We start from the raw sequence: 27026 nt of genomic DNA on the forward strand, positions 1-27026 counted from the left end.
CCCATGTGGAGCCCCACATGTTCATACAATGCCCAGTAATATGTGCAGACTTAAAAGTCATGGAGAGTGCTATAAAGTGCTAATGCAAAGTACCTGGACAGCTTCCAAATTTCTGAGGACATATTCTCCACTAGTAGCAGCGATAATGCACAATAGGTAAAACATATATATATATATACACACATCTGCCTATCTATATCAATGCAAATATAAATTCATGCACACATATACACATATGCATGTTATGTACGTGAAAGTTTGAAAAACACTAATAAAAGCGAAGGTAAAAAGCCACCTAATTACAAAAAGAATTACTTAAACGAGGGCAAGACCTATTGCATTTTCAATGCTTGTATTTTCTGCCGTCACTTCTGGGAGCAGTGCAATACTGCCACTCAGTCTGATGGTGCCACCTCTTGACGCATGGAGAAATATCAGAAAAAATTCCACAAGGTGAGACATGGAAACAATGGATCTATGCACTTAAGAGAGATATAACCAACAGGACAGACAAGAACAAAATCAAGCAATGGTACTAATAACCAGTCTTAAGGGGGCAGCCTTACCACTCTGGAGATCAGCCACAGACATCCGGCAGACCAATACTGCTGCAGCCAGACCTTCTGTCACTATGGGAACTTGTGTGGTCTGGGAAGATGCCTTTTCCACAGTTTGCACTAGCATTGGCAGCAGTTCCTGGGCCTGCTGGAGCGTGTCACCTAGGCAAAGAAATGTATCCAGGTGAACAAGAATTAACCAGTCAGAAAGGTCATGTCTCTATCATGGGTAAATATAAAACTATTCATGACAAATTACTGCGGAAGTGCACCTGAACAAAAAACATACAAGGAATATGAAGTGACCTGGTCATAGCCTCCACTAGATTGAGAACAAGAAAGCAATTAGTTTGTAACACAGGGTGGTAAAAAACGAAAAAAGGTATATAAGAGCAACATGATCATACTCATTGCCTCTGTTGGAAAGTATATTCTTTAACAAGTCTGTAGGAACGTGGGTTTCTGTTGCTGTAACCCGCCCCCCCCCTTTTTTTGCCAGACTACTGATGCACTTTTTACTTGATGTGCCCTGGGTCCCTGCCAATCAGGGTCCCTGCCAATCAGGTTCCCAGGGCCTGTGTTCTTTCCCCAAATCCAATTGTCATCTCTGGCCACAGGTCAGCCCCAGGTAAATGGTACCTCAGGTACCCAGGGCACTGGGACCAGGGAAGACCTCTAAGGGCTGCAGCACTTATTATGCCACCTTTGGAGGTCCTGTACCTTTACACACACACTGCCTTTGCAGGCTGCGTGTTTTGGTGCAGAACAAAGTGAAAAGTCGATATGGCACACATCCCTGTGTGCCATGCCTAAAACCCACTGCTCTGGCATAGATCAGTCACCCCTCTATCTGGGTGCACTACACCAGAGGTAGGAATACAGGCGCATGAGCCTTGTACCCCTACAGTGTCTAAGTCCATTCTTAGACATTGTAAGTGCAGTGCTGCCATTAAGAGTACATGGTGCTGGGAGTTTGTCATTACGAACTCCACAGCACCATAATGGCTACACAGAAAACTGAGAAGTTTGGTATCAAACTTCTCAGCACATTAAACCCACACTGATGCCAGTATGGCACTTAATGAAAAATGCACACAAAGAGCATCTTCGAGATGCCCCCTGAAAAACACCTACCACTAGTGTCCTGGCTGAGTGGGTGCTTTTAGCTGCCAACAGACATGTTTATGGGCCCCTGGGTTGAGAGCCTGCTGCTCTCTGGGGCCTGAAACAATGCACATCCTGGGACGAGGTGCCAAGCCTCCTCCCCCAGCAACTGGCCGGCACTGGTTCTGACACCCCCCCTTTGGGCAGGAGAACCGGTGGGAAAACAAGTGAGGAAGAGATGTGTGCCCACATCTTTAAAGTCCACCCCTCAGGTGGGGGAGGCGAGGTGAAGCACAACTCTCAGTCCCCGCCATCTTCCCGGGGAAAGGCTTATGCCCCCCTCCCACTGGAGGGTGGCATAATAGGCAGTGTACCCACTCCAGGGAAGGAACCCATTGGTCCCAACATTTTTACCTACCGATAATGCCCCTAAAGAGCGAGTTACTTACCTTCGGCAACGATGTATCTGTTAGAGACGATTTTAGCCGCAGCTTCCTTAACGTAGAATTATCCCCAGGCGTGAGACTGGATCCAGAAAATCTTTTTGCCACAGCATCCCTGCGCGCCGGCATCATGTGACTCCGCCAATGCGTCGTCCACACACGTGACGTCAGCAATTGTTGCTCCTTTCTTCCTGGTGGAGTGGGCCTGTGCCCCTCCAGTTAGCTCCTGGCCAGCTTGTTTGTGGCAGAATTGTATTGTCTGTGCGATCCATCGCGCTATCGTGTTTTTAGTCACTGGTTTGCCCATGTAACTGTTTGCGAAGGATACGAAGAACTGTTTTGTTTTCCTGTGTTCCTTCGATCTCTCAATGTAGTGCATCACAGCCTTTCTAGTGTCCAGGGTGTGGAGTGACTTCTCTGCGCTTGTAGTGGGGTTTTGGAAGAAGCTAGGGATCTGAATACTCTGATTCATGTGGAACCTTGACACCACCTTTGGCATGAAGTGTGGGTCTGTTCTCATCACGACCCTGTCACTGTGTATCTGGATGTAGGGTTCTTGCAGTGCGAGTGCCTGCAGTTCGCTCACCCTTCGTAGCGAGGTGATTGCTACCAAAAAGGCCGTCTTCATTGTTAGCATTTGCAGTGATGCTTTGTGGATGGGTTCGAAAGGTGCTTTCATGAGCTCCGTCAGGTCCACATTTAAGTTCCATGCTGGTGGCGGCATTCTCTTTGGTGGCGCTATTCTTTTAGCTCCTTCCAGGAATCTTTTTACGACTTGGGATGTGAAGACGCTTCTCCCTGTTTCTCCTCTTGTGTATGCCACAATCGCTGCCAGGTGCACCCTCAGCGAGGATGAGCTTAGCTTGGCCTTAATTGGTGCGTGAGGTACCTTAGCACCGTGGATTCCTTGGTCAGTTTCCTTTGGATCTGTTTCTTGCAACACCATTGGGTGAATCTTTTCCATTTTTCCCCATAGCACTTGCGTGTGCTGGGCCTTCTTGCCTCTCGTAGCACCCGCAGGGTGCTCTCTGGTAGTTTTAGGTGTGCAAACTCTAAGTCCTCAGGAGCCAGGCTGAGAGGTTGAGGCTCTCTGGCTCTGGGTGTAGAATTTCTCCGTTTTCCATGGAGAGTAGGTCTCTTCTTTTTGAGAACTTGTGTGGTGGCCCCTGCGCCATCTCCATAATCTGAGAAAACCAGGTCTGTCTGGCCCATTGTGGTGCCACAAGGATGAGCGTCATGTTGCTCTTCATGCATTTGTTGAGAACCCTGGGGATCAGTGGTATCGGGGGGGAAAAGCGTAGGCAAATGTTTTCGACCAGTTTATCCATAGGGCATTCCCCTGGGACAGCGCCTCTGGTTGCCTGGATGCAAAGTACTGGCATTTTGCATTCCAGTGTGTTGCAAATAGGTCTATTGTTGGCGTGCCCCATTTCCTGAATAGACTCTCTGTTTCCTGAATATTGAGTTCCCACTCGTGGGACGCTGAATTCTGCCTGCTGAGCCAATCTGCTTCTACATTGTCCTTCCCTGGCAGGTATGGCTAGCAGGTCTATTTTTAGTGGTATAGCCCATTTCCAGATCTCCTGTGCCAAGTTTGACAGAGGGAACGACTGAGTTCCCCCCTGTTTGTTTATGTAAAACAACGTTGTGGTGTTGTCTGTTTGTATTAGCACCTTCTGGTTGTACAGGTGTTTCTGAAAAGCCTTGAGGGCTAGCAACACAGTTTTCAGTTCCAGGTAGTTGATGTGCCTGACTGCATCTGTAGGGCTCCACAGACCCCTCACTCTGAGCCTGTTCATGTGTGCGCCCCACCCCTTCTGGGATGCGTCTGTGGTGATGGTCACTGTTGGGTCCGGTGGTGTTAGAGGTTTCCCTTCTGTTATTCTCTCCCTGGTCCACCACCTTATCTCCTCCTGAACCCTGTGCGTTACAACCACTAGATCCTCCCAACTTCCTGTAGCTTGTGACCATTGCTGTTGTAGCCACTCTTGGAGTGGTCTCATTTGTACGCGTACATTGGGGACCAAGTGTATGCATGATGCCATCATCCCCAAGATATTGCTCACAGTCCTCACTGTCAGAGCTCGCCCCTTCTGGTAGTGACGTTTCTTCCCTCAGTAGGCTGAGCGTTCTCTTTTCGCTCGGTAAGACTCTGCATTGTACGGTGTCGATCTGGGCTCCGAGGAAGATCTTTACTTGCTCTGGATCCATCGAGCATTTGCCCCAGTGTATGGAGAAACCCAGGCTTGCTAGTGTTCTTGTCACCTGTTCTGCATGCTCTTTGCATGTCCTGTAAGAGCTTGCCTTTACCAGCCAGTCGTCGAGGTAGGGGTACACGTGTATCCCCTCTCTTATTAGGTGTGCGGCCACTGCCTCGAGGCATTTGGTGAACACCCTTGGTGCGGACTTTAGGCCGAAAGCCAGGGTCGTGAATTGGTAGTGATCCTCGTTTACTGTGAACCTTAGCATGTGCTTGTGCTGCCTGTTCAAGGGGATGTGCAGGTACGCATCTTTGAGGTCTATGGTGGACAAGAAGTCCCCGGTCTTTATCTGTGGGATCACCTCTTGTAGGGACGTCATTTTGAATTTTTGAGTTTTGACGTATTTGTTTAGGAACCGTAGGTCCAGGATGGGTCTTAGACTTTCGTCCACTTTTGGCACTAGGAAGTAGTTTGAGTACACTCCCTTGTTCCGTTCTTTGAAAGGAACTCGTTCGATGGCCGCTTTGAGGAGTAGTTCTTTGGCTTCCTCTTGCAGTAGTTGCAGCTCTCTTCCCGAGTGCTGTCTTTTCTTTGGTTTTCTGTTTGGTGGCCTTTTTTCCAACTCTATGTAGTATCCGAACTGCATGATATTGAGTATGCTCTTGTCTGTTGTTATTTTTCTCCACTCCTGGAGAAAAAATCTCTATCTTCCTCCTACCGGCGTTACATGTTCCTTTGTGTTTTGTCTGTGTAGGCCCCTCCTCTCTCCTTTTCCGTGCTCCTCCCCCAGAGGGTTTGGGTGGGAGAGCAACTTCTTCCGTGTGAAGTCACTTGGAGGGTGGTTGTTCACCGCCTCTCCTTCACTGGCCCCGTCCATTTCCTCTTGACCGAAAGGACTGGCCCCTGCTTTGGTAGTTCCAGCTTTGCCTCTGCTGGCCTTGCTGGCCTTGGTTGTCACCCTGTTGCCCCTGGTGGAAACTCTGGTGAGAATCTCCTCGCTGACTTCCACCTCTGCCGTTCGGCCTCCGTGTAGGAGTGCCTCTTCTCATCCCCCTGAACTGCAGGGCCCCCATGGACCTTGCCGTCTCGTTGTCCTTCTTCAGTTGGGTGAGCTTCTCATCAACTGGGGCTCCGAACAGTGATTCCCCGTTGAAGGGTGTGTTCAGGATGTTGTTCTGAACCTCAGCCTTGAAACCTGAGATCCTGAGCCAGGCTTGCCTTCTCTCAGTGATGCCTATAGCCATCAGTCTACTGGATGTTTCTGCCCCATCCAAGGCTGTCTTCAGGCACGAATTGGCGATGCTCTTCCCCTCTTCCACAAGGTGTGACGCCCTCTCACGGTATTGTTCCGGGAGGTGTTTGAGCAACTGTCCCATCTCATCCCAGTGCTGGTATTGATGCCTATTTAGGAGGGCGTTGGAGTTCGCCATCCGCCAGTGTGCTGCAGCGTTCCTCTCAATTTTCCTGCCAGTTAGATCCATCCTCCTGCTTTCTTTGTCAGGTGGAGGTCCAGACGTTGTTGGCACGTTTGCCCTTTTCCTGGCCGTTGCAGCCATTATAGAATCTGCTGTGACGGATCCCTTGATGTAAGCTGGGTCTTGGGAGGAGAATTTGTATTTCTTCTCCGTCCTCGGCGTTACTGATCTGCACGTAGCCGGGTCCTTGAAGGCTTCCTTCCCCTGGTCTGCGATACTCTTAAGTATGGGCAGGAACTGGCTTCTTGTCTGTATGGGGAGCAATGTCTCGAGCAGGAAGTCTGCTTCTGGCTTCTCCTCTTCCATCTTAACTCCATAGGCTGCTGCCGCCTTTCTGACCACCTCATCGTATGCCCCAATGTCATCCGGTGGTGAAGGCCTCGAGGGGTATGTTTCCACCGCCTCCTCTGGGTTTTCGGCCTCGATGTCCTGCCATTCCTTGTCTTGGGCCGTCGAGGAACCTGAGCCGTAGCTTGACTGCTGTTCCCCGTAATCCTCTTCGTGCTCCGAAGGTTCCGGAGTTTTCGGCGGCTCTCCGACGTCGAACTCCTCGAGCTCCTGTACCTCAGCGACGGTCGTTGCCGGCTTCGAGGGGATCTTGTAACTTCTCATTTTTTCATCGAAGTCCTTCCTTCTCTGAAGGATGTTCTCCATTTCGGCCTCGAGCCTCTTTCTCTTTCTCTTCATCTCTGCGGCCTGTTCGTCGTCGAGCGTTTTGGCAGCACTTTTCGGCGTCGCCGTCGAAGCTTTCTTTGGATCCTTTTCTTTCGACGTCGAAGCCGAAGTCGAGGTCGAAGTCGAAGGCCCTCTTTCGGGTGCTTGCTTCGACGACCTTTGCTTTCCGCTGGTCTTCGGCCTCCGGGAGTCCTTCTCGGAGGATCCGCTGGGCTCTTTTTCGGAGGGTGCAGCTTCGGTCGTCGATTTGTTCGACGCCGGTGCTCCTTTCGAGGCTCTGGGCTCAGACTTTCGAGAGTCTGCCTCTGGTTTTCGAGGCCCTGTGGGAGTTTTCGGGGTCGTAGACTCTCCTACCTTATCAGGCGTTTTCTTATCGGTCTCAGCGACCGTGAAGTCATCTGGGCCTTCGGCGATGTTGTCCTCGTCGTCTGTGGAGAGGCCAAGTACGTAAAGCGTCGGGGCTTGGCCCTTGCCCTGCATCGTGTGATGAGCCGTCCTCTGTCTTTCTCGAACTCGGAGTGTCTTCGGCTTGAAGACGGAGCAGGCGTTGCAGTCTCTGCTCTCGTGGTCGATAGGTAGGCAGAGGTTGCAGACTGGGTGCTGGTCTTTCTGTGCGAACTTGTGGTGGCAGTTCTTGCAGAATTTAAAGGGCGTCTTGTACATCCCTGCGCTCAGGGGGCCCCGTGTGTGCGCATTCCCCGAAGGACGTCGTAGATTTCGACATTTTCTCCTTTCTTCGTCGTCTCTTCTCTAAAGGTCCTCTTCTCCCGATCTTCTCAGGTCTTCTCGGTTGAAGATTTGCAGTATTTTCTCCTTTCCTCCTCAAAAACTTCTGGAGCTTCACGCGACAATCCAGACCCAACGGCAGAAAAAAGAATCTGAAGATGGCGCCCAAGGGTGGTAGCTTCCGCCGGAAGCACGCCGACGTCACCGAAGGTACACCTAATGGTGGGACGTCGACGCCCACCTGGGCTACGACAAAAAAAAAAAGAGAAAAAAAGACTACGATTCCGGACCCAACCACCAGATTGCGGAATATGCACAGCATAGTGAATCCAGAAAGATTCACGCTGCAAAAGCTTAAATTTGGCCCCTGCTAAACAGTTTGTCGTATGGTCCGAAGAGTCTGAAGAGCTGGGGGCAGCACGGAGTTGCCTGTACACATTTATCAAGAGAGGGAGTGTGATGATCACAACTCGTAACACTAGATTATTTATAGGATCCTTCATTTTCTTGAATTAGATGATTATTTCACGAGTGGTATTTTGAATCATTAGGTTTGCTTTTATAGTCCTACTCTCGTAGCTGATGTTTGGCATAGTATCTCCTGATCACTGCTTTGCACAGGGAGATAAACACATTTAAACAAAAAAAAAAGGGAAATGCAATCACTTAGCAACAGTGCTCTCTGGGGTCACATTGAGCTGTTTTACAGGAATTAAGCTCTTTTGAAATTTTTTCGAGATCCATACACTCATTGAAATGCAGAAAAAAAGTTTAGCATTAATTTGCAAGTATATAACCATATTACCCCTGGGTATCAAACCATCAACGGAGTAACAATGGTAACACGTTATATCTTCATTCCTTTATTTAAAGTATACGTTTGTCCCAACAAGGTGGTATCTTGCTTCATTCAGCTATAAAGCAAATGTAGCTTAGGAGGTTTGTGAACGTTTTTTTTTAGATATATGGAACTGGAGCAGAAATTGGAGTAGAGTACAGCATGTATGTTAAGACTTGCCTTAACCACGCTTGCCACTCAAAGTATGAATATATGAAAGATTTCTCTGAATATGCTGCAGAATTGGGATGAAACCTGGTCAAAACTGAACTTCAAAATTCTCTTAAACTGCTTTAAATCCAAAAGTAAAGTACGTTGGCTAATGCAGGAAGTGTGCACGTTTAATTCCTGTAATTTAGGTTTTAGTTATGAAACGGATTACAGCAATACATTTAACTTCTGTACTTGAACATAGCAAGAGCCAGTGGGTTGAGAGTTATCGGAACACAGAGATGGCTGGCGTTGGTGGTCCGTGTCTGTGTTCTTGGTTGCTCTGTCTGGTGTTTTCTTCCTGATGTTGAAGTGATCATTAAGTCAAGTCGGCAGTGCAGCAGAGATGTGTGCCAAGCTCTTCGTGTGGGATGCAGGTCGAAACCTTCCCTTATTAGTAAACACCCTCTTCTGAATTCACTTGACAGAAAAGCTACAGAAAAGTTACTAGAAAGCAGCCTCAATTCTCTGGGGCTTTGAGGGCTGCTGGCATTGTGCATTTCCCAGAGAGGAAAGACAGACTCACTTATTTCTTTGCACACTGATAGGTGCAGGTTAAAGACTTGCGCAGAACCTCCTCCTCTGGCCTGTTACAAGGTATTGTAAAGCACCACGTTTGCCATCTTGACTTCCTGAGTGTAGTTTGTAATTGCATTTTTGAAAATTGTGCTGCCTCTGAGGGAATTATTTATTTTGCTGCTTCTGTCTGACCTAGGTTGGTGTATTATGTCAGTTTGTCTATACAATCCCATTAGCAAAGAAAATGTCATTAACTTAATCAAAGGCGAGACCTATTGTATTTTCAATGCTTGTTCCAAATGCCCCCCAGGAGATCAATACATATACTGCTCCATCTATGGAAGGCCTTCAGACGCCTTGCCTCTCTTAAAAAATCTCACTCCCAGAGTGGCGTTTATTCGGTGAGCCTGGATTCCCATCCGATAAGTTTAGTTGCCTTCCACCATGCCGTGACCACGGTCTACTTGTGGTGTGGAAGGGGCGGGAGGCCCTTCCTCCCCCCGTAGAGAGCAGATAGACAGCTACCCGTACACATAGCAAATCAGTCAGCCCGGTAGGTTGGCTCCTCAGTCAGCGAAAAGAACCACCCATTAATGTTAACAAGCTAAGCTGCCCAGTAATAATTTCTGTAGTCCGATACCACCCTACCTTAAGTGAGACAGGTAAGCGCCGCCAATGGGTCACATCCCCCTTCAACCTTTCGAACTGCGAGTGTACATTTAACTGCATGAACTCCTCTTCTGTTTTGGTGATCCAAATGCCAAGATATTTAAAGAGGTCTTTGTGGACCAACTTTTTACATGTTATGTTATATGTTATATGGGAATTTGTAGCGTGAACAACTACTCTTGAGTATCCTGGCGCGATGAGATCTCAGACAGATGGCTAGAATGAATATGCTACTTACCAGTATGCATCTGTTCTTGGCATGTAGGGCTGCTAACATTCATATCTTAGCATTAGATCGCCGCCTAGTGTTGGGTCCGGATGATCGCACATTGTTGTCCTGGAAGAGTCTTCGAAGTATCCTGAGATAGGTGGCTCCTCCCCTGGACTACAGTGCGCATGGGCATCGGCTCCATCCCCAGATTGTTTTTCGCCATTGTGGCAGAGTGTAAAGGATGTCCATGCTAATGATTGAATACAATAGTATATCTGCAGCTGCGACAGGCACCGGGGAGGAGGGTGGGCGATATGAATGTTAGCAGCCCTACATGCCAAGAACAGATGCATACTGGTAAGTAGCATATTCAGTTCGAGGCATGTGGGCTGCTAAATTCATATCTTAGCATAGAATACATAGCAGTCCCTCCATCAGCGGCGGTTGCCCGTGCCAGCTGCAGAAACCTGAAAAAGTGTCTTGAGAACAGCCTGTCCTACAGCAGCTTGCTGCTTGGAATGCACATCAACACAGTAGTGTTTTGTAAAGGTATGTGGTGTAACCCACGTGGCTGCTCTGCAAATGTCCTCTAAAGGAATGTTCCCTAGGAAAGCCATGGATGCCCCCAATTTGCGTGTGGAGTGCGCCCTTGGGGGTATCGTTAAAGTGCGCTTGGCCTTTTGATAACAGATTTGGACGCACTTAACAATCCACCTGGCTATTCCTGCTTTGGAAATAGGGTTGCCTTTGTGTTGTGGTGAGAAGGCAACAAAAAGTTGTTTTGTTTTCCTAAAGTGTTGTGTCCTGTCTATGTAGTACATCAACGCCCTCCGTACGTCTAACGTATGGAGCATTCTTTCCGCCACCGTTTGTGGGTTTTGGAAGAATGCCGGCAAGTCAATAGTTTGGTTGAGATGAAACTGTGACACCACCTTCGGAAGGAATTTGGGGTTAGTACGTAGCACTACCCTATTTGGATGAATCTGAATGAATGGCTCTTGGATTGTGAGCGCTTGTAGCTCACTAACACGCCTCAGTGACGTAATAGCAATTAGGAAAGCTACTTTCCACGTTAGGAACTGGAGTTCACACGAGTGCAGTGGCTCAAATGGTGGTCCCATCAGTCTGGTGAGGACCACATTGAGGTTCCACACCGGAGCTGGCGGTGTTCTTGGGGGAATGACTCGTTTCAGACCTTCAAGGAAAGCTTTAATGGCAGGCACCCTGAAGACAGAGAGATGCTGCCTATTCTGAAGATAAGCTGCGATGGCGGATAGATGTATCCGAATAGAAGTGAACGCTAGATTGCACTTGTAAAGATGTAGCAGATAGCAAATGATGTTAGGGATAGATGCATCTAGCGGGTTGATGTCATTGGCTGTACAGTAAATGACAAAACGCTTCCATTTTGCAGCATAGCATGCTCTGGTAGTTGGCTTCCTTGCCTCCTTGATGATGTTCATGCATTCTGGAGGTAGGTTAAGGTATCCAAACTCTAGGACTTCAGGAGCCAGATCGCCAGGTTGAGCTGTTGCGGATCTGGATGCTGAATTTCTCCATGGTTCTGCGTCAAAAGTCTGGGCGTGAGGCGCAGTCTTTGATGCGGCACCACTGAGAGTTCGAGGAACGTGGTGTACCATGCTTGGCGCGCCCACGTTGGAGCAACCAGGATGAGAGTCATCGCGTACTGCCTTAGCTTTCTTGCCACCAGCGGTATCAGAGGGGCTGGCGGAAAAGCGTACGCAAATTTGCCTGACCAGTTCATCCATATCGCATTCCCCTGCGACTGTGGATGAGGGAACCTGGCGGCAAAGTGTTGGCATTTTGCGTTTTCTTTTGTTGCAAACAGGTCTATCTCCGGATGACCCCACTGCTGGAAGTACGGGTGGAGTACAGATGGGTGTAACTCCCACTCGTGCATTTGATGGCTGTATCTGCTGAGCAGATCCGCCATCTGATTGTCCTTGCCCGGGAGGTGTTCTGCCATGAGGAAGATGTTCCTCTGAATGGCCCACCGCCACATGCCCTGAGCCAGATGAGACAGCTGTGGCGAGTGGGTGCCCCCCTGCTTTTGAATGTAGTACATCGCGGTCATGTTGTCCGTCCGGACTAACACTACCTTGTTGCACAGACGTACAATGAAGGACTTGAGCGCCATGAAGATTGCCATCAGTTCCAGATAGTTGATGTGCATCTTCTGTTGCTGCGTCGTCCATAGTCCCTGCACTGTGTAAGTGAGCAGATGAGCTCCCCATCCCTGGAGAGATGCGTCCGTTGTCAGGATAATCTGTGGCACTGGCTCCTGGAACAGTCGGCCCTTGCAAAGGTTGTGTGGAGTCCACCAATGCAGAGAGTTGTATGCCCGACTGGTAACCAACACTAGGTCTGTTAATTGTCCCTGAGCCTGTGTCCACCGATTTGCTAAGCACTCCTGGAGCGGGCGCATATGTAACCGTGCGTGAGGGACTATGAAGATGCAGGAGGCCATCATGCCTATCAACTGCATGAACACTCGCGCTGGAAGTGAGTGCTGTGGTCTGAACTTCTGGATTAGAGACTGCATGCTGTCTATCCTGACTTGGTTTGGTTGAGCCATGGCCGTCAGGGTATTGATCGTCGCACCTAGAAACTGCCGGACATGTGCCGGCTGAAGATGCGACTTTGGGTAGTTCAACGAGAAACCTAGATCGTGAAGGAAGTGAATGGTAGTCGACATGTCCGCGGCGCACTGTTGTTCTGACTTGGCTTGAACGAGCCAGTCGTCCAGGTAGGGGTAGACATGGATGTTCTGCCTCCTGAGGTGCGCTGCTACTGTCGCCAGACACTTGGTAAACACTCTTGGGGCTTTGGTGACTCCGAAGGGTAGGACCTTGAACTGATAATGCCTGCCTTGGATAGTGAACCTGAGGTATTTCCTGTGGGACGGGTGTAGTGGAATGTGGAAATAAGCATCCTTGAGGTCTAAGGTTGCTAAAAAGTCCCCTTGGTTTAACAAGGGAAGAATCTGTTGCAGTGTAAGCATATGGAAATGTTCTGACAGTATATACAGGTTGAGGGGACGCAGATCCAGAATGGGTCTGAGAGATCCGTCCTTCTTTGGAATAAGGAAGTACAGGGAATATACCCCCGTGCCTTCCTCCCCCACTGGCACGAGCTCGATTGCGCCTTTTTGCAGCATCACCACCACTTCCTGCTGCAATAAGTGCAAGTGCTCTGCGGACATAGGCCTTTGCCTTGGTGGAATGTTGGGTGGAGTGGATTTTAACTCTAGACAATAACCGTACGGGACAAGTTGTCACACCCACCTGTCTGTGGTGATGTTTCTCCAGACGGGCAGGAACTGCTGTAGTCTCCCCCCGACAGGTGTTAAGTGGTCGGGGGGCAGTGACAGAGAGTCACTGTTTGCTTGGGGTAGAGGAGCGGGAGTTGTTGTTCCCTCTACCGCGTCCTCTGGTGCTGTTTCCTCGGTAACCCCCCTTGTTCTGTTTGGGGTACGAGGATTGTGCTCCACCTCTAGAGAATTGTGATTGTTGACCCATCTGTCCTCTGGTGACTCCACGTGCACCTGAGCGACGAAAATTATTGCCACGAAACTGTTGTGATTGTAGGGCCCCCATAGACTTAGCAGTTTCAGTGTCTTTTTTTATTTTTTCTAGGGTGGTGTCAACATCTGGACCAAACAGTCTATCAGGATTGACTGGCTGATTAAGTATGGTTGTTTGAATGTCAGGTTTAAACCCCGATATGCGGAGCCACGCCTGTCGTCTCAGCATGACGCTAGTGTTAATGGCCCTAGCGGCCGTGTCCGCGGCATCAAGTGCACACTTTATGGCTGCGTTGGAGATCAGTTTTCCCTCCTCTATAAACAGTTTGGTGCCCTCTTGAAACTGCGGAGGCAGGTGTTGTAAAACTTGCTCTAGGGTGTCGTAATGCGCCCTATCATAACGTGCCAAGAGTGCCTGTGTATTTGCAATATGCCAACAATTGGCAGCCTGTGCAGCTACTCTTTTGCCTCCTGCCTCTAGCACTTTGGACTCCTTATCCGGGGGAGGAGCTTCACCCGTTGTTTGGGAGTTGGCCCTTTTCCGGGCATTTGCGACCACCAAGGAGTCAAGCGGCAACTGTCCCCGAATGTATGCAGGGTCTGCAGGTGCTGGTCTGTACTTCTTTTCGATACGTGGATTGACCACTCTCGCCCTGGTAGGTTCTTTAAAGATGTCCGCAGCATGCTTGAGGACCCCTTTGAGCATAGGCAGTGTCTTTACTGTCCTTTCAGAGACTGAAAAAGTGTCAAATAGAAAGTCTTCTTCTACCGGGTCAGCATGCATGTCCACATCATGATTAGCAGCTGCCCTCTCAATGAGTGCATGAAAACCTGCAGAATCTTCTGTTGGGGATGCACGTGCACTGAAAGGCTGTGGGTCTTGCCCCACATTTTGGGTGCCTTGGTCACCAATGTCATCATATGAATCTGGCTGTGCATCTGGTTCATTGATGGGGAAAGTGTATTGGTCATCTTCATCATATCCCTCACCCTCAGAGTGTTCTGGGGAAGGAGTTGGGCTCCTTCTTGGAGGAGGCTGGATAGGTTCCATGAGGCCTGAAGCGTCCTGGGGAAGCTTTTTCTTCTTCAGGGGGATGACATAGGAGTCCACTGGCTGTGAAGTGATCCTCCTCTTGTAAAGGGTCAATTTGCCCGTGTCTGCGTCGATAAAACGCTCAGAATCCTCTTCTGAGTCGATTACCCGACTTGAAAGTGCCCCTGCCGTTGAAGAATCCGACTTCTTTGGCATCGATTTTGTTGAAAAGGCCTTCGGCGCCTCTTTTGGCGGCAGAAGGAAGAGAAGTTTACCCGCAGGCTTCACCGGAACGTCCATCGGCTTCTGTGGCGATGGTATCGGAGCCGACGTAGCAGAGGCCTTCTCCCTGATTCTCTGTAGTGAAGAGGCAATGGGGGACGCGTCACTTACAGTGGCCCTTGGCACCGACGAGGAGGTGTTGACCTTGCCCTCGGATCCGACGTCCTGTTGGCCCTTCTGAGTTTTGGACGATGATGCCGCAGCCGCCAACCCAGAGTCCTTGGACCGATGCGCAGATGTGCCAGCCTTCGATCCGTGTGATTTTGTCGGCTCCGTCTCCACCACGCGTCCGACTAACGAAGTCCCAGTCGGAACCGGAGCCGTGTCGCTGGGTTTGGCGGGCTTTGCAGGCGTCGCAACGGTTGACCCGTGCCGACCACCCTTCTTAGAGGATCCCTCCTCTGGCGCCGATTTCGACACTGTGGAATCGACAGATTTCTTCGACTTCTGTGGACCGGAGGCCGACGGAGTCGAAGAAACAGCGGGTTTAGTCGTCTTTGGTGGTACGGCCGCCATCTTAGGGACGCTCGAATCCGTAAGTTTCGGTTTCGAGTTTGGGTCGGCCATTTTAGGTGTAGTCGATACCGTAGGTTTCACTTTCGGTTTCGATACTGGCTGCGCAGCAAGAATGTCCGTGGCCGGGCCTGAAGGCGGGGCCGTGGCTTGCGGTACGGGGTCTTGGGTAAGGCCGACAGGCGATCCCGTGACCCGATCTCGCTCTTCGTAACCTTCGGGGCATAGCTCATCCCCCGAGCTATCTTCCGCGGCCCCATAAATCTCTTCGACGTCCCCTACCTCGTCGACGTATTCAAGGCCTTGACCCACGACTCCGTCGTCGCCTTCCGGATCTGCCTCGACCTCCGTCTCGGGCGGGGAGATTTGAAGATGATGGCTCTGGTCCTCCTCTTCTTGGTCGCCGAAGATGTTTTCGGGATCCGGGGCTGCTTGTCTGGCCTCAAGGCGCACCGCGCGCCGAAGCTTGAGTGTCTTCTTGGACCTGAATCTTGCGCAGGCCATGCAGTTGTCTTCGTTATGGTCTGGTGAAAGGCATTTGTTACAGACCGGGTGGACGTCTATATGTGGGTATTTGGACCCACAGAGCGGGCAGAACTTAAACGGACTCCGCTCCATGCTGGAAAGTTGCGGTCGTGTCGCGATGAGAAGGCCTTGATGTCCGAAGAGTGCAAGTACTCCGCTGATTCCGACTCCAAGAGACGGAAGAACTCGAGACCGTACGCAAACAATACCGACGCAAAGAATAAAAAGGTGAGTTTTGAGAAGCTTCTTAAAGCATCTGAAGTCCTGAGTGTGGCGCAGCTCAGTAGGGAGGGCATTCCAGAGCTTGGCTACTTTGGAGTGAAAGAGACTGGCCACCCATCCTTGCCCGACGAAAGCGAGGGGTAGCCATCAGTCGAAGGGTGGCAGACCTTAAAGATCGACGAGGTGTGTAGAAGGCCACTCTTTTCCTGATATAGGAGGGGCCAAAGTAGTGTAAAGCTCTGTGCGCTAGGACGAGAGCCTTAAACTGTATCCGCTGGGTCACAGGCAGCCAATGAATGGGACACATATGTGATCTGATACGGATTCTTTTAGAGATGCCAAGAAGAAGCCTGGTTGCTGCATTCTGGATTAGTTGTAGTTCATTTACCAGAAATAAAGGGATACCCAGAAAAAGCGCATTGGCATAATCCAGGCGAGATAGAACAAGTGCCCGAGCGACCATCTCTTTGGCCGGCTGCGGAAGCAGAGAAAAAAATCTGCTTAAGGATTTAAGAGTTCCATAGCACACACCCGTTAGTCTCTTAATGTGATCAGAGAACCTGAGGTATGCTCCAAAACCAAATTCCTAGGTTTTTGGCCGGACCACCCTCAGATAGAGGTCGGGGGAAATCATAGGGCCACAGAGTTTCAGTGAAAAGAGGGGGAAATTGCCCATAGAATAAGATTTCTGATTTCCCCTCGTTACACTTCATGCCGAAGTCAAAGCCGGAGGTTACCCCGCCAGAGTGAATACCAAGGATTTATCCCAGTTTATGCGGTATCCAGAATATTGGCCAAATGAGTGTATAATATGGATAAGCCTATGAAAGGTCTGTCTAGGTCCATGGGCGTACAGCAGGATATCGTCCGCGTAGAGGGAGATAAGCTCTTCACACCCCCTTCCCACGTCAATGTTACTCACCAGCGGATCAAGTGCCGGTGCAAAGAGCACCAGCAAGAGTGGGCAGCCCTACCGCATGCCCCTATGCAGCCGAAAAACTCTGGACATTGTTCCATTAACCCCGACACATGCCAATGGGGCAGCACACAGAAGCTCAATCCAGGTTTGGAATCCCGGGCCGAATCAGGTGTGGCAATAACAGCCAACAAATATGGCCATTCGATACTGTCGAAAGTCATATGGGCATCGAGTGACAGGAGTGCTGCCTGATCATCTGGTCGCCGCTGTACCATGTGCATTACCCCATATAAACGATGGAGATTTAACCTGGTGTTTCTGTGGGGCATAAATCCAGACTGGTCCGGGTGAATCAGAGACTGTATCACTGGGGATAGTCTGTTCGCAGCCTTAGCCAATTCTTTGGCCTCAAAATTTAAGAGCAAAATCGGTCTGTATGAACTACAAAGATCCTGAGGTTTACCTTTGTTAAGGATTACAACAATAGTAGCTGTCCTCAGATCTAGGGGCAATCGGCCCTCGGCCCAGGCTTCTCGAAATATGTGGAGCATGTAAGGCACCAGATACCCTGCAACACATTTATACAGCTCCACCTGGTAGCCGTTCGGACCCGCTGGTTTCCCTGATTGCAGGCCCCCTATGGCACCCTCAATTTCTACAATAGTGAAATCCGAGTTAACCACTTCCCAGGCCTCCGCATTAAGCGTTGGCAGGGCTATATCTTTCAGAAAAACTGCGCAGTCCTCCTCCGCCCCTGTCTGAGTCTGGTAGAGCCCTTCATAATATTGGGCGAACACCTCTGCTATAACTGCGCCGATCCCGCCACCGTACCCTTAGAGGTTCGTATCTCAGAGACCCAGTTACGGCCTCTATCCGTCCTTTCCAACCATGCAATGAGTTTATTTGCCTTTTCACCTAAATCGTATACACGTCTTTGCGCTGCTAAGGCACACGTACGGGCTGGATTTTCCTCTAGATCTTTCTGTCTAAGTCTGTGTAAGCGTCCGGTGTCGTCCTCCTGTACTGATCCCAGCGCAGATTCCAGAGCTGTAATCTCTTGCTCCAGAATGACACATTTAACCCTCTTTTCTTTGAGTCTAGCCCCAGCAGTCTGTTGCACCAAGTCCCTGGCCACCACTTTATATGCCTCACACAATATACAGTCAGACTGCACAGATCAGATAAATAGTGATCAGTGCGCTCCTCAAACTGTTCCCTGATCTCCTGGTCTTTAAACAAATAGGGGTCTAAATGTGGAGGTAGAGTCCAATCCCTAACTGGGCCCCGCAGAAACACCTCCATAGGGGAGTGGTCAGATATCCCTCGGGCCCTGTGACAGCCAGCCTGAAAGAGTCCGACAAGAGAGAGTGTGTGTGTGTGTGAAGATAGAGTCTAAACGTGATCCCCTACCATGCGCCGCGGGGGTTGTGGGAGTTTTGTCTGATAGCGGGATTGTGCAGTATCCACAAGTCCAACAACCCCATCGCAGTCGCAAACACCTTCAATGGCAGCAGCCCCCCGGCTCTGTGGGAGCGCGCATCTCGGTCTAGTTCCTGCGACATCAACAGTAGACTGCTACGTTCTGGGAAAGTTACCCCGTGCATTCTCGGAGGGATGTACTCTGAGCATATATTAAGGGTATGACCCTTCTACGCCCCAGTCAGCGCCACATAGCACTCCATATGATCACACCATGCTCAAATTATCGCAAGTGGCACCGTGTTGTTGAGCAATATCGCTGTCCCCCTGGAACCAGTGGTGAACCCTGCATTTGTCACAAGCGTATATCCAAACCGATTGAGCGCTATATCATTATTTCCCTTCAGGTGCGTCTCCTGCAGGAGCACTATATCTGGAGAGTGTCTACGGAGACACTAACACCATGGTCCGTTTCATTTTGTCCCCCAGACCATTCACATTCCATGATAGCACCTTTAGTTTCTTAATGTGTTGCGAGCCCATCTAGGAGGAACATATGTCAAGTGTCCACCCCACCTTTCCTCGCCTTCACCCAGCTGCCCCCAACCTCCATATATCGACGTGGCACCTTCTGTCCTTAGACCCAGATCCCTTTGAATTGCATTGATAGACTGAAGCAAACATAACACAACTGCAGAATGGAAAACCCCATTAACTATAACCCCCCTCCCTGCTACCCACATCCCGAACTAGCAGAACGCCTGCTTCCCAGTAAACAATCAAATAGTAAATGGGCTGCCGAGGGTCGCCACCCTAAGTCCCAGAGAGGCCCCAACCCAGCCCAAGTCCAGTAAAGTTCCGCTGCAGTGCACTACCAAAGTCAGTGGGGCCACCCAGCATAAGGATTGCAAGTGTCCACTTACTGGGCATTGTCATATACATTACGTGATTCCACTGCGAGTTACAGAAAACAGGACTCTGCGTCACTGAGGTTATTTTCTATAAGTCTCTGAGACCGCTCGCTGGGCTCATAGATCGTGACCGCCGAGAACATTGCCCTCGCTTGTCCAACCCCTTCCACCCACTCGAAGATCCAGATGCATGATCACGGGTGTCTCTCCAGCCACACTCCTTACGCTAGTTGCCCCTCTGCGAATATCCTTCATCCAGCCAGTCTTGCACCTCCGAGGGGGCTGTAAAGAACTAGGACCGACCATTGTCAATCAATTTGAGTTTCGCCAGTAAAAACATCATATACATATACTTTATATCCCTTTCCCTTAGGGCACGCTTCACTCCAACAAAGGTGCGGCGCACCTGCTGCACCTTTGAAGTAAAGTACGGGAAAAATGTTATCGTCAAGTTTTCATGGGGGGGTGGGGAGGGGGGGTCACCATGGAGCCTAGCAGCTTGCAGAATAGCAACCCGGTCTCTATAATTCAGGATCCTAGCAATGATTATTCTGGGGGGTTCCCCCAGCTTCGGCGGAGGCATCAGAGCTCTGTGGGCACTTTCCACTGTAAAAAGGGTGGACAGTTGTTTAGGTTTGAGATGGTTTAGTATAAGGTCCTCAAGGAAAGGGGAGAGGAGTTGGCCTAACGGCTAGGGCGCTCGACCTCGGACCTGGGGATCTGGGTTCGAGTCTCGGTAACGACACCAAAACCTCCTGTGATTCTGGGCAAATAACTTAATCTCCCCGTGCCTAAAATGAAAGTGTGTCCTCATGTAACGTAACTGGAAAATATGTAAAGCGCTCTGATACCTGATTCGGTTCGGGTCTAGTTCGTGCTATATAAAACTCTGCAAAAAAAAAAGGAAAAGGTCCATATTGGGGCCTTCCGCCCCCTTTGGGACCCCAACGACCCGTATGTTGTTCCGGTTGACCCTTCCTTCCTGGTCCACCAGCTTCAGGGCCACTTGTTTGTGTTGGTGAACCAGTTATTGGACCAGCTCCTCCAATTTGCGTGTGGTAGATTGAAGTTCCTTTATGTTTGTTTCCGCCACTGTAACTCTCTCCGAGGTCCTGTTCATATCGGCACAAATTAAGTTAATTTCTATAGAGACTTGATCAATCTTTGTTTCTAGCGTTGTTCCGAGAACGTGAATGGCTGCCATGTGGCCTAGAGATGGCTCGGATGCTGCCTCCCGGTCACCAGAGGCTCCCTCCTCTGTGGACGGCTGCTTCGGCACCGTATATATGTCCAGTTTGTTGGACTACACCTGCGGCGCTCCTTTTGAGTCATTGTGTATAAGGCTAGGCCACAGTAGAATCGCTGTATGGTTGACACCCAGTGCACACCTGTCTTTCTCTGCTTCTCCAATTAGGCCCAGTCGCTGAACCGTGTCGTCGGGGTGGGTACACACCAGGAAGGGGTCCACAGCACAACCATAAGCAACCTCCCAGGGTTCCATGTACGAAATTGTCGTCCTCTCGAGTCGTGATACGCGTACAAACCCAGCGCCGGAGTCTTCTGTGAGGCTAAGCCCCTTCCTTCACAATGAAAACAGCGTAGCTCCGTGAAGCAGAGTGTGGTGAGGCCTCCTGTACCTTACCTGCCACCAGGTCTGGAGTTGCACTCCACCGGAGTACAGGCCTGGCGATGTGTAAGGCCCGTTGCCCTCTACCGCATCAATCCCAGGAAACCAGCACAGATTCAGGCCGGTCACTACGTGGGTCTCGGACCTTCAGATAATGGTGCTAATGCACTAGCAAGAGAGCGCCACACAGTGATAGGGGGCTGGCTGTGATAGGGGGCCTCCGGTTGGTGGCTGCTGGAAGCAGGCCACTGTGTTGTGGGAGCAACGCTCCTGGACTTTAGCTCAGGGCAAATGGGGAAACAAAGTAGCACCAAAGGTGCACCCTCAGCGGCACCAGGGTGCTGTTTCGAGGTCGGGTGCACTGTTTTCAATGGAGAGCCTCCGGTTTGCAAAAAAGCTGCGCAGGCAAGGAGACAAAGAACTTCTGGGTGTAGCCACCACTTCGAGAAGTAAGTTGGGAAGTTAGGGGTTGGTTATGCACCATCGGTTTTGGCACACAAGGCTGTAGGGCGTCAGGTGCAGGGGGTGCCTTTTAGGGTCGGATCTTCTTACCAGCTCATGGTCGCGGTTAGGGGGTCCTTCTGGATTTAGACTGCAGGCGTCGGCTGGAGGCTTGTCAGGGGTCGCCGGATCTCGGTTCAGGAGCCTGGGTGACCCCCTTGTGGTGTTTGCCTACTCGAGCTCGGGCCGTGGACGGCGGGTGCAGAGTGGGGTGGATTCGCGGTCTACGGCTGCTGCCAGAGGTTGCGGTTGAACGGTGTTCACAGGAGAAGCAGTCTTTGGAAGCGAAGGCAGGCAGGTCCTCCAGGGTTTTTGAGGTTGCTGGCTGCAGGACACACCAGGATTTCGCAGGAGCAGGTTCAAGGTGGAGACAGGCCGGTAGGGCTGGGGCCAAGTCAGTGGGCGTCTTCCTCTTGTTAGCTGCTGCACGGCTGTTCGGTCCTTCTTTTCTTCTTGTCTAGATCTGAGGAAGCAAGGTTCAGGGTGCCCCCTAAATACTAGATTTAAGGGCATTATAGGTAGGTAGAAGGCAATGGGTCCATTCCCTACGGTGGGTTCACCCCCTATTATGACACCCTCCAGTAGGAGGGGGGCATGAGCCTGTCCCTTGTTGGTTGGGTCACGCCATCCTCAAGATGGCGGGGACTCGGAGTTGTGCTTCACCTCGCCACCTACTTGAGGGGTGGAGTTGGTAGAGGTGGGCACACCTCTCTCCCTCACTTGTTTTTCCTGCAGTTTTTCCTACCCAAAGGGAGGGGGGGGGGGCAGAAACGGTGGAGACCAGTTGCTGAAAGCAGCAAGTGGCCTGGGGAAGCTTGCCGCCTTTGAAGCTTCCCCTTCGTGAACCATGCACATTCTGGGGAGGAGGCTGGGCACCTCGTCCCAGGATTTCATTCTTTCTCTGGTCACAGTGCCCTGGGTATCTGTGGTACTATTTACCAGGGGCTGACCTGGGGCCAGAGATGCCAATTGGGTTTAGTTTTGGGGAAAGAACACAGGCCCTGGGAACCTGACTTGCAGTGACCCAGGGCAGACCAAGTAAAAGTGCATCAGTAGTCTGGCAAAAAGTGGGAGAGTTACTGCAACAGAAACCCACTTTATTACACACACCCAAACTCCTGAGGGTGCTACGGGAGGCCTGGGAGACAGACATTGGGCTGTTGGAGGACGATGATTGGGTAGAGGCCATACAAAGCCCATGAGAGGTCGCGGTCAGAGCGAGATTCAGACTAGTCCTGCTACGAATCCTCCATAGGTCCTACTCTATGAGTATGTTCATGCACAAACTCGGACACATCCACATTGATACTTGTATAAGGGGCTGTAATATAAAAGGTACCTTCTTCCAGATCATATGGGAATGCCCAATTATACAGCATTATTGGCGGAAAGTAATACAGGTGTGTAAAAAAGAGGCTCTGTATATACTGGACCATAGTAAGGTACAGTGTGCGCAGAGTACACAGTCCCCAGAGGTATGGCAGAGGCTAAAGTTAGATATAACTCTCTAAAGTGGTAGCTTGGGCAAGCAGTAAGGCAGTATCAGAGGACAGTGTAAAGCATTTGTTGTACACACTCTGTCAGCAAATGGTCTCACACACTCAAGAACTGAACTCTAGGCCAATTGTTTGTATAAAAAATATATAGTTTTATTTTAGAACCAACAATAGGTATCAAAATATACTTTCTCAGAATGAGTTATTTTAGTTAAATACTTTTCAAATAGGCAATAGGCTTTTGAATAAAATAGTTACAGTTGTTGCAATAGTCAACACAATTTCAAACACAATGTGACATTGAGCTCAAGGGAATTTCTGGTTAAATGCAATAAGTTACTTTATGGATTACTTTTCTAACCACAGGGCTAGATCCTAGATTCAGTCCTGGGACATCTCCTGTAAACAATTGAGTAAAAGTGTTTTGGTTACAGTTGTGATTTTTAAGGAATACTATTGTACTTGAAAAGTTGACAAACTTTTTCACATAGAATCACCAATGTTATCCTATGGGAGGAAATTCACTTAGCAGGTAAGTAATGAATATGCTACTTACCAGTATGCATCTGTTCTTGGCATGTAGGGCTGCTAACATTCATATCTATTGCATAGATCGCCGCCTAGTGTTGGGTCCGGATGATTGCACATTGTTGTCCTGGAAGAGTCTTCGAAGTATCACGAGATAGGTGGCTCCTCCCCTGGACTACAGTGCGCATGGGCATCGACTCCATCCCCAGATTGTTTTTAGCCATTGTGTCAGAGATGGAGTGAAATAGTGTAAATGATGTCCATGCTAATGATTGAATGCAAGAAATAATCTGCAGCCGCTACGGGCACCGGGGAGGAGGGTGGGCGATATGAATGTTAGCAGCCCTACATGCCAAGAACAGATGCATACTGGTAAGTAGCATATTCAGTTTGAGGCATGTGGGCTGCTAAACTCATATCTATTGCGTAGAATACATAGCAGTCCCTCCATTAACGGAGGCCGCCCGTGCCAGCTGCAGAAGTCTGAAACTAGGTTTTGAGAACAGCCTGTCCTACAGCTGCCTGCTGCTTGGAAGCACAAGTTACTACTTGTGTAACAATATATCTGTAAGAGACATTAGTTAGTATTAGATTCCTTACCTTAGAATATCCCCAGGCGTCAGACTGGATCCGGAAAATTTTGCGTAGCAGTACCCTTGCGCGTCGGTAGGCGTCGTCTGCGGCTCCGCGTCTGTCGTCGGCGTCGTGGGCGCCGTGATGACGTCGTCAGAGTACTTAGACGCCGCCTCCGCGTGCTGACGTCAGTTCTTAGACACAGCTTTTCCGCGCCAGAAACGCAGAGCCATGTCAAAAACCAACACTGGTGCCATTGAAACTAGGGCCCTGAAGGGGACAACCCTAACCCTAGATATTGGTTCGCAGAACGGGGAGGATGGGTGGGTCCGTAAGGAATCTAATACTAACTAATGTCTCTTACAGATATATCGTTACACAAGTAGTAACTTGTGCATCTGAAAGAGACACGTTAGTATTAGATTCCTTACCTTAGAATAGATACCCCAGCAATACCAACCCCGGTGGTGGGTCTGCAAACCAATAATCACACCAGAAAGTCCTGAAGGACGGAACGGCCAAAGAAGCCATCCCTCCGGACTTGGCTGTCCAGGCAGTAGTGTCTAGCAAATGTGTGCAGCGATGCCCACGTAGCTGCCTGAAAGATGTCTTGTAAGGGCACACGCCTGCCCAGGGCAGTGGTAGTAGCCGTGGCTCGGGTGGAATGAGCCCGCAATCCAGCAGGGGGCTCCTTCCTAGCCAAGGAGTAGCATGCCTGGATACACAAGATGATCCACCGGGAGATGGTCCTCTTGTGTACCGCTTTCCCCTTCTTAGCGCCCACGTAACCAACAAAGAGTTGGTCATCCACCCGGAACTGGCGTGTGCGATCCAGATAAAATGAGAGCGCACCTTTTGGGTCCAGACGGTGGAGCCGCTCTTCCTCTTTAGAGGGATGCGGTGGCGCAAAGAAGGTTGGCAAAGTGATAGACTGCCCAATGTGAAAGGCCGTGACAACCTTGGGCAGGAAAGAAGGACGAGTCCTCAGAACAACCTTGTCCGGATGGACAGAGAGGAAAGGGGGTTTAGAAGATAGAGCCTGGAGCTCACTCACTCTCCTGGCAGAGGTGATGGCAACCAGGAAAGCAGTCTTCAAGGTCAGAAGGCGAAGAGGACAGTTGTGAAGTGGCTCAAAGGGAGCGCACATCAGGAACGTCAAGACCAGGTTCAAGTCCCACTGAGGCATCACAAACGGAACAGGAGGAAACGTGTGAGTGATGCCTTTAAGAAATCTGTTAACAATAGGGGACTTGAACAAAGAAGGCTGATCAGGTAGCCTGAGAAAGGCTGAAAGGGCAGAAAGGTAGCCCTTGATAGTGCCCAGAGCAGAGCCCTGCTGGGCAAGAGAAAGAAGGAAGAGAAGAACCTCAGAAAGAGGGGCAGAAAGAGGATCCACAGCCTTTGCTGTGCACCATGCCACAAATCTGTTCCACCTGCAGGCGTATACCGACTTTGTGGAGGGACGCATGGCTGCCAGAATGATGTTACAGACTTCAGGAGGCAAGTCAAATGGCCTCAACTGTCGCCGCTCAATCTCCAAGCATGGAGGTGGAGACTGGACAGGTTCGGGTGGAGGACCGTCCCCTGCTGCTGCGACAGAAGGTCCTCCTGAAGAGAAAGACGAACCGGGGGATCGACTGACAGACTGAGTAGCTCTGGATACCAGTATCTTCGTGCCCAGTCCGGAGCCACAAGGATGACTTGGGCCCGGTCGCGCTTGATCTTCTTCAGCACTCTGGGCAGAAGTGGTATAGGCGGAAAGGCGTACAACAGGCCGCAACTCCACTCGCGACGAAAAGCGTCTCCGAGCGAGTGCCGCCTTGGAAATTCCAACGCGCAGAACTGATGACATTGCGCGTTCTCTTCGGTGGTGAATAGATCTAACCAAGGCTCTCCCCATCGCCGAAAGAGGCCTTGCGCCACGTCAGAGTTCAGACGCCATTCGTGATCCATCATGCACTGACGGCTGAGCTCGTCCGCCCTGGCGTTCAGAGAACCCGCCAGGTGTTGAGCCACCAGGGACACACCCTGGCGTTCCAGCCACTGCCAAAGGCGAAGAGCCTCTTGACAAAGGATCCACGACCCCACCCAGCCTTGTTTGTTGCAGTACCACATGGCGGTGGTGTTGTCCGTGAAAACCTGCACTACACTCCCCCGGACAGAGGGGAGGAATGCCTTCAGTGCTAGACGAATCGCCCTGAGCTCCAACAGGTTGATGTGGAGCCGGGTCTCCGCCGGAGACCAGAGGCCTCTGATCTCCGCCTCTCCCAAGTGGCCTCCCCAGCCCTGGAGGGACGCGTCCGTCACAACTACGTGCTCCGGTTGGGGAAGGGAGAGGGATCTGCTGCTGACCCAATCGCGGTCCGTAAGCCACCACTGCAGCTGTCTCGCAGTGCCCTCCGAGATCAGGACGTGGTCGGAAAGGTTGCCCTGATGCTGGGCCCACTGAAACTTCAGGTCCCACTGCAGAGCCCGCATCCGCCACCTGGCGTGATGCACCAGTAGGATGCAGGAGGCCATCAGCCCCAGAAGCCGCAGCGTCAACCTGACCGAAACCCGGGATAACGGCTGAAAGATGGGAATCAGAGCGTGAATATCCCAGACCCGCTGTTCGGGTGGATAAACCCGAAACCGCGCTGAGTCCAGAACCGCTCCGATGAAGAGCAGCATCTGAGAGGGGCACAGGTGTGACTTCGGCACATTGATGGAGAACCCCAGCTGGTGCAGGAGGTCTGCCGTCGTCTGAAGGTGGCTGACGACTGTCTGGGGCGAGCCCGCCTTCAACAACCAGTCGTCGAGGTAGGCGAAGACTGAAAGCCCTAACCGACGCAGATGAGCTGCGACCACCGCCATCACTTTCGTGAACACCCGTGGGGCGCTGGTAAGGCCGAATGGGAGCACGGTAAACTGAAAGTGCTCGTGGCCTACCGTGAACCGCAAGTAGCGCCGGTGGGCAGGCAGGACGGGGATATGAAAATAAGCGTCCTGCAAGTCCAACGCTACCATCCAGTCTCCTGGGTCCAGGGCAGCAAGGACCTGAGCCACTGTCAGCATCTTGAACTTCTCCTTCCGGAGGAAGCCGTTGACGTTCCGTAGGTCCAAGATAGGGCGTAGGCCCCCTTTGCCCTTCTTGGGTACCAGAAAGTAGATGGAGTAGCAACCACATCCTACTTCTGGCCCAGGAACGCGCTCGATGGCCCCCTTGGCCAAGAGGGCCGTAACTTCCTCCTGCAGAATTCGCAAGTGATCCCCGACACACGGTGGTTCTGCGGTGGCATGGCTGGAGGAGTCGCCTCGAAGGGGAG

The 27026-nt window shown here is 50.7% G+C and overlaps 1 protein-coding gene across 2 annotated transcripts in view; it reads right to left on the bottom strand.

Moving 5' to 3' along the window:
* The window catches only part of GCN1 (GCN1 activator of EIF2AK4), a 728660-nt gene that overhangs the window by 518548 nt on the left and 183086 nt on the right, over positions 1-27026 (bottom strand). For both annotated transcript variants that reach the window (XM_078667658.1, XM_078667659.1), the window contains exon 15: positions 567-719. In XM_078667658.1, coding sequence (XP_078523784.1) covers positions 567-719 — 153 coding nt within the window. The remainder of the gene's footprint in view (positions 1-566; positions 720-27026) is intronic.

This window comes from Lissotriton helveticus, chromosome 11, assembly GCF_964261635.1.
Source record: "Lissotriton helveticus chromosome 11, aLisHel1.1, whole genome shotgun sequence".
Lineage (NCBI taxonomy): Eukaryota > Metazoa > Chordata > Amphibia > Caudata > Salamandridae > Lissotriton > Lissotriton helveticus.